The sequence below is a fragment of the Solenopsis invicta genome, chromosome 13 (assembly GCF_016802725.1).
Source record: "Solenopsis invicta isolate M01_SB chromosome 13, UNIL_Sinv_3.0, whole genome shotgun sequence".
In the NCBI taxonomy this organism is placed as follows: domain Eukaryota; kingdom Metazoa; phylum Arthropoda; class Insecta; order Hymenoptera; family Formicidae; genus Solenopsis; species Solenopsis invicta.
In genome coordinates this window covers 13525872-13534293 of record NC_052676.1, presented here as the reverse complement: position 1 = coordinate 13534293, position 8422 = coordinate 13525872, and the positions used below count along the sequence as shown (strand labels likewise).

At 41.0% G+C, this 8422-nt stretch overlaps 2 protein-coding genes across 2 annotated transcripts; both read left to right on the top strand.

The window, feature by feature from the left end:
* Positions 1-1325: 1325 nt before the first annotated feature.
* LOC120359354 (uncharacterized protein K02A2.6-like) lies at positions 1326-3656 on the top strand. Its single transcript, XM_039456498.1, has one exon. The coding sequence runs from the start codon at positions 1326-1328 to the stop codon at positions 3654-3656; it is 2331 nt and encodes a 776-aa protein (XP_039312432.1).
* A 37-nt stretch (positions 3657-3693) lies between these two features.
* On the top strand, positions 3694-5604 carry LOC120359353 (uncharacterized protein K02A2.6-like). The gene has a single exon (XM_039456497.1). It carries the CDS (start codon positions 3694-3696, stop codon positions 5602-5604), a length of 1911 nt encoding a protein of 636 aa, XP_039312431.1.
* Positions 5605-8422: the final 2818 nt, after the last annotated feature.

Here is an 8422-nt window from a genome sequence, read left to right as displayed (position 1 = left end):
CCAAGCAGAACAGCAAGTGAAAATGACATCAAATCTTAATTGATCGAAAAGCGACTTTTAATGATCATTTTGATATTATTTTGATGTAGTGGTGACTCCCTGTTCTGCTTGGAATATGTGAGATAGTCTCTCATTCACAGCATTCCCATTATTGCCATCATTACCACTATTGCTATCATTCCCATTATTGCCATCATTGACATCTTTGCCATCGTCGCCATTCCATTGCCATCATTGCATTCATTTCAACATTGCCATCCCATTGCCATCATTGCATTCATTTCAACATTTCAACAATGCACATGATTGACATCAGTGCCATTAGTCAGCCTATAGCCTGACAATCTTAGGGCAATGTTCTCGATAATTTTAATGTTGGCAATGAAATGGCAATATGAAAATGGAATGGCACATTATGGAATAAATGCTTGGTAACGTTATCAAAAAGATGGCAATGATAGCAGTAGCAGAAATGGTGGCATTTGTGACAATGATAGCAATGATGGCAATTGTGATAATGACGGCAATCGTCGCAATGATGGCATTGATGGCAATGGCTTAGTTTACACCGGTTGTTTGATACGCCTTCTAAGTACAATATACGTACTAAATTAATTTAATTCGATGGTGTAAACGATGACGTATAGTCTGGTACGATAGAAATCAAACAGACGTATCGTATCAAAATAGTACGCATTTTCAGCACACTTGTAACGGTGTAAATATTTCCATATTATGTAATAGGCGATTTAGGTTTTCTCAAGTTTTCTTCAGTTAATAGTTAATAATGTCTTCGTCTTGTGAGAATAAATCTGCGATAATTAATATAATGTGTAAAAAAAGACAAAATTGGGAAGAAGAGGAGACGCGTGTTTTTTTAGAATTATGCACGGAAAAACAGATATTATCAATAATGAATGGAAAAAGACATAAACATGTTGAAATTTTCCGGCTACTTGTTTCAGAAATGGAACAAAGAGGTTACAATAAAACAGCAGAACAGTGTTATGTTTGGAATTACCGCCATATGCATTTCGCACACTACACCCGTGTACCTCTCTCGACCAATAAGAAGCCGCCTTTCTTTTCATGATCACTGACCCATCTATATTATCCGGTAACCTTCCGGGCCTTCCCAGAGAGTCAGTCTATGTATTCAGTCTTTTTTCTTTTAGTCTGTCTGTATCCCGTAACAATAAACTCGGCATTGCATTATAAATATCCCTCTCGCTTAATTGTGAATCACCCACACCCACAAAGTAAGAAATACAACAATGGTGTCAGAAGTGGGATGAGTTCAATCAGCAAAACAGCAAGCGTGCAAAATGTCGTTAACACCCGAAGCGTTGATGGCATTGTCGACCGCCTTCACGGAAGCGATTCGAGAAGCAACACGAATGGCCGCGGAATCGACAACGGGGACCACAACCTCCACGCACTTAAAGCCACCATCGTTTAAAATAAGTGAATATCGATCCTCTGATGGGGCCACCGTCGAAGATTATTTTAAACGGTTCGAGTGGGCACTCAAATTAAGTAAAATCGCCGAAGAACATTGGGCCAACTTCGCTCGCGTTCACATGGGAACAGAGCTCAACCAGGCACTCAAATTCTTGGTAAGCCTACGATCACCTGAAGATCTCACATTTGAGCAAATACGGGATACCCTTAAGAACCATATAGATCGCGCTAAAAATAAATTTGCGGAAAGCATCCGATTTCGGAAAATCTGCCAACAAAAAGATGAAACGGTAGCAAATTTCGCTCTTCGTTTACGGCAAGGTGCAGTTCACTGCGAGTACGGAGAGTTTCTCGACAGAATGCTAATAGAACAATTATTGCATGGGCTCGAATCTAGTGACACGTGCGACGAAATTATAGCAAAGAACCCGGCAACTTTTGATGCGGCATTTGATATCGCACACACTCTTGAAGCAACTCGACTTACCGCTAATGAGGTTAAAACTACGATGACACCAGCTCCCGAAGCTACGCATAAACTAGATTATACACAACCGAAAAAAAAGTACGGCAACAAACAAGGACGCCAGAGATCATCATCACGCAATCGACAGCAGCAATACCAACACAAGCAGAAAGATTTCTCAAAAAAGAAGCAGGACCAGCGATGCCAAGGATGTGGTAGAGACCATCCACGGAGTCAATGTCAATTCCGAGATGCCGAATGTCATAATTGCGGTATTAAGGGACACATCGCTACAGTGTGTCGATCCAAGAAGAAAGAAAAATCCGATCAAGTTTCTGACGCACTCGTACCAGCAGATCACGTCGATTCTATTCAATACTTCAACAAGGTCAATGACATCAACACTTCCAACCTAGCACGGAAACGAATGATCAATGTCTCGATCGATGACCATAATTTAGAGATGGAGCTGGATACTGGAGCACCCTGCGGTATCGTAAGTAAAAAAATGTTACATACCATTAAGCCTACATGTTTGTTGCAGAAAACTGATAGACAGTTCGCCAGTTATACGTCTCACAAAATCAATTGTATTGGACGACTGCCAGTCAATGTCACAATTGGCCGAACTACCAAGAGGCTTAATTTATACGTGGTGGATGGTAATTTCGATACGCTCATGGGTCGAGAATGGATCTCACACTTCACCCACGAAATAGATTTCGCAAAACTATTCTCATCGCCAGACGGGATTCACGCGGTGTCAACGGTACCGCCCTGTCTTACCGCAGAGCAAAAAGGTCAGCTAGATCAACTCCTGAATCGATTTCAAGATGTATTCGACGACGTAGCAGGGAAGCTATCGGGCCCGCCTGTCAAGATACATTTGAAACCAGAAGCGACACCAGTCTTCGCCAAAGCACGTGAAATACCTTACGCACTCCGCGATGCTTACGCGAGGGAAATCGATGCGAAAATCAAGTCAGGACTCTACAAAAAAGTCGATTATTCAGAATGGGCGTCGACTACGCACGTTGTAACGAAGAAAAATGGCAAAATCCGCATCACGGGTAATTACAAGCCAACACTTAATCCGCGTATCATTATAGATAAACATCCGATCCCGAGGGCTGAGTCAATATTCAATCAAATGAGAGGCGCAACAACCTTTTGTCATCTCGATATTACAGATGCGTATTCACATCTTCCTGTGGATGAGAAATTCAGTCACGCGCTTACGCTTAACACACCAACACATGGCTTAATTCGACCGACACGCGCAGTGTACGGCGCCGCAAATATTCCAGCTATCTGGCAACGACGGATGGAGTCTGTCCTCCAAGATCTTCCTAAAGTACGCAATTTTTTCGATAATGTACTACTTTTCGCCGATAACTTTGCCGATCTAATGATAACCTTGGAAAAAATGCTGGAAAGAATGCGCTCTCATGGTTTACGACTCAATCGCACAAAATGCGTCTTCGCATCACCCTCTGTGGAATTTCTAGGACATAAGATCGACGCTCAGGGCATCCACAAATCGGATAAACACATTGAGGCAATCCGAGATGCGCCGAAACCGTCAACGCATGAAGAACTCCAATTATTTCTGGGGAAAGCCACATACTACAATGCATACATCCCGGATCTCGACGAGAGACCGTCCGCTGCGAGATATACTTCGTCAGGAGACTTTCAAATGGACGCCTGCTGCAGAAAAGGCATTTAAGGAAATCAAAACAGCATTGATATCACCTCAAGTCCTTATGCCATACGACCCGTCGCTACCTCTACTTTTGGCAACCGATGCCAGCAAAACAGGCTTGGGCGCGGTACTCTCACATTGTCTCAGCAATGGTCGGGAGCGACCAATAGCTTATGCCAGTCGTACGATGATTACTACAGAACAGAAATATCCACAGATCGACAAAGAAGCGCTTGCCATCGTCTGGGCTGTACAGAAGTTCTTCCATTATCTCTACGCTCGTCATTGGACCTTGATCACTGATCACAAGCCACTAACTCAAATCCTTCATCCAGAAAAATCGCTACCGCTATGTATTAGCAGAATGGCTAATTATGCAGACTATTTAGCTCATTTCGACTTTGATGTGATTTTCAAATCCACGAAAGAGAATACTAACGCTGATTATTGTTCCAGAGCATCACTATCATCAACGATTAACGCCATACAGGATTCTTCGCCACGAGGGAAGGAAGAGTTCGATGGAGATGAATTCGATCACTTCATCATTAAGCAAATTAAGCAATTACCAATCGACGCGGAACAAATCGCTCGAGAAACAAGAAAGGACCCTGCACTCGGAAAAATTATCAAATTACTAGAAACAGGACGAAACCTCGAACGTGCAGGTTACAAAGCTCCGGAGTCAGCCTATAAACTGGCCTCTAATTGTTTGGTGTTCGAACATCGTGTCGTGATACCACCCGTGCTACGGAAAGCAATGCTGGATGATCTACATGCGGCACATTTAGGTATCGTTAAAATGAAGGGAATGTCACGATCATTTATTTATTGGCCTGGCATCGATCTGGAAATTGAACGTATTGCGAAATCATGCGTTGAATGTGCTAAACATGCACATGCTCCCCCAAAGTTTCGTCAGCATCACTGGGACTACCCCAAAGGACCGTGGGAACGTATCCACATCGATTACGCCGGTCCCGTCGCTGGAATGATGCTCTTGATTGTCTCCAACGCATTTAGCAAATGGCTTGAAGTCAAGGCGACCAACTCGATGACGACGGCTGCAACAATTGCCATTCTTGATAACTTATTCACAGCTCATGGTGTTCCTACCACTGTAGTTTCAGACAATGGAACGCAGTTTACGTCATCTGAATTCAAATCGTTCTTACAAACCAGTAGCGTTAAATACCACAAGTTAACAGCGCCTTATCATCCCTCCACCAATGGACAAGCCGAACGAAGTGTGCAGACAGTCAAAGCTGCCCTTCGTGCCATGGGGACTACTCGTAGTACACTTCAAGAGGATCTAAACAGATTCCTTCGTCATTATCGCATCGCACCACACTCAACTACGGAACAATCACCATCACAGCTATTCCTCGGTCGAACATTACGAACACGCTTGGATTTGGTTCAACCTGATGACGTCTTCACAAAAGTTACTCAAAAGTGGAACTCACAGTTTGTTCCAACGTTTCGCTCACTGAAGCCAACTCAAGTTGTATATTTCCTTTCGGGAAATCCTAGGATGGATAAATGGATCCGAGGAATTATCACGACTCGTCTGGGAGACCTTCATTACGAGATTGATTACAACGGTCGAAGATTCAAACGCTATATAGATCAAATTCGAGGACATGAAGAAGGTAAGACGACAGAGCAATCCAATGTTACTCCAGCACCCGATGTGAGTAACAATTCGGAAAGCCGTCAACCCCGGCGAGTACGATTCTATCCGGATACTTCGGAAGCACACACACCGGTGGCACCTACGAACGCAAAAATACAGCCGTCTCCAGTGCCACAACCAAGGACTTCGACTCGTACAACAACGGTTTCAGAACAGATCCCATCAACAGCATCCGATAGAGGCGTTATAAGAAACGGGCACGCCTCACCTCCAGTTCTTCCTCGGAGATCGACAAGGGATCGTCGTCCTCCGAACAGATTCTCTCCAAGTCGCTAATCAGGAGAATTTCCGTTGAGGGGAGGAAATGTTATGTTTGGAATTACCGCCATATGCATTTCGCACACTACACCCGTGTACCTCTCTCGACCAATAAGAAGCCGCCTTTCTTTTCATGATCACTGACCCATCTATATTATCCGGTAACCTTCCGGGCCTTCCCAGAGAGTCAGTCTATGTATTCAGTCTTTTTTCTTTTAGTCTGTCTGTATCCCGTAACAATAAACTCGGCATTGCATTATAAATATCCCTCTCGCTTAATTGTGAATCACCCACACCCACAAAGTAAGAGATACAACAAGCAGATAAAGCTAAAATTAAAAAATTTAAAACTTGCATACTTTAAATGCTAAAGAGATAATAATGTTAGTGGAGCTGCAACTAAACGTTGTCCATTCTATGATGAAATGGAAATATTATATGGCTGCAGACCAAATACAGCAGCAAGCTCATGTCATTCAGGAATCGATAATTGCATTCCATAATTGCATTCTTTCCATCATTGCCATCCAATGGGATGGCCTACTTTTCATCTTTTCCATCATTGTCATTATTGCCATCGTTGCCATCATTGTCATCCCATTTTCATCATTGCCATTATTATTACGCCATTGCCGCCACTGCCGACATTGCCACCATTTTTATTATTGCCATCATTGCCATTTTTTTGATAACATTTCCATCATTGCATTCATTTCATTATGCGATTCTATTTCCATATTGCCATTTCATTACCATCATTAACATCGAGAACATTGTCATAATTGCCATCATTTCCACCATTGCCGTCATTGCCGTCAGGCTATATATATTGTCATTGTCATCATTTCCATTATTGCCATTCCATTAACATCATTGCATTCATTCCAATATTTCCATCCCATTGCCATCCCATTTCCATCATTTCCACAATTGCCATCGATTAATATCGAAGAATTTGATTAAAATCCGTTTCTTTACTGATTAACACTTTAATACCTTATATCGTATATTATTATATAATTCTTAATTAATTTTTTTTTGTAAAGTTTTGATTAATCTTTACGTGATATTTCGTAAAAACTGTTGAAAGGTTGTATTAAAATCAGATCAATAATCTTCACGTTTGTAAGTTAGAGAATAAAAATAATACTCAAGTATCCATATATTTCATTGATTTTTATTACATTATTATTATTATTATTATTATTATTATTTATTGTGCCACATTAATCACGGGTATTGTCATTTGTAAATCATGCGTATGCATGTATATGCCATTGTAACATAATAAAAAAAGAGTGGGCGTTTTCTAGTCTCTCTACGTCCCTGCGCAGAAATCGTCCGAAATCCTCTTTCTGAATTTTACGGCCTAAACGTAGCACGGAAAACGTGATGGGCCGAGAGGGGAGTGAAGAGGAGGGTATCCATAGAGATAACATCGCCGCTTCCTCCATGTCTATCACCGCGATGCTTTCTCTCTCTAACTGAAGGCCTAAACAATTAAAGGACAATCACGTTAAAAGAGAAAGAGAGAAAGAGTGAGAGAGAGAGAGAGAGAGAGTTGCGTCAAGATTTAAAAAAATTAAAAAAGCTAATTTTTTCAAAAGCATAATTTGAAGACATTTAAATAATAAAGAATTATGTAAAAATAAAAAGATGGTATATTTATTCGTGGAAAGACATTTATTTCTTCTTCATCATATGATGCGATGTTAATTACAATTATTTTTTAAGTACTGCATAAAATGAATCTTTCTTTATTAAAGAACCAAATTCTCTCTGTTACTATTAAACATCTTTTTAAAGTAAAAATATGATTGTGCAAAATATGGGCATAAACGTATTGATATGTATTAATATCAATGTTAATGTAAATAATTCAGACTATAATAAATAAAAAATTGCGAAAGTAGACGTAATTAATCATTTGTGTACATTCTCGACCCTTGTTCTGGATGCAACATACGCGATACGCGTCAGATTTTATTTGCAGCAAAATGGATGTTAGCACGGACAACAATCTACATCCATTTCTCGAGAGATGGATGTGGGTTGTTGTCCGTGCTAACATCCACACTGTTTTTAACGGCGGGTTGCAAAATGGATGTGACACGTAGTTCCCATTCTAACCAGAATAGATGTGCGTCACTAGTGTATGGGAGTTTCGAAGCGTTATAGGAAAAAGGCCTCCGTGGCCGCTCTCAGATTCCTCTCTGGTCAGATTCTTAGAACATATAGTACTGGAAGGAGCATAGCCCTATCAGTCCCGTGCATTTGATTGTCCGAGAGTAGATTGACAAGGATGGAGAGATGATGGTCCTAACTTGTAATGCGCATGCTCCATACAGATGCGTGCACGGTCGCCATCATTGAACTATACTCTAACTGGAATGGGCACTGCCATATAACCATAGGCTGCGTTCAGCAGACTCAACAGTTTAGTGAGCGCTTGCTGTTATTGGTATATTCTTCTAAATCTAAAAGTTTGATTGGATGATCTAGAAGAATATCTCAACATGTTGAGTCTGCTGAACGCAGTCATAGGGCCGTATTCATAGTCCAAGCTCAAGGCAGCGCTTAAGACCGTCTTGGCCAAGACCATCTTATTCAATCAAGATCGTCTTAAGTCATAAGAATTCATAGTCGCCAAATAAGGTGATCTTCGCGAAGAAGATTTTGCTTAAGTAATTCTTATTTGATTTGACATCGACTTGGCGAAGATGATCTTAAGATTGTACTTATTTGCCGTTTGGCTATTTCCGTAATATTCCCTAGGATTCCTCCAATAGAAACGTTGCATTTAAGTAATTTTTGTATACTGTAATACTATCTTATA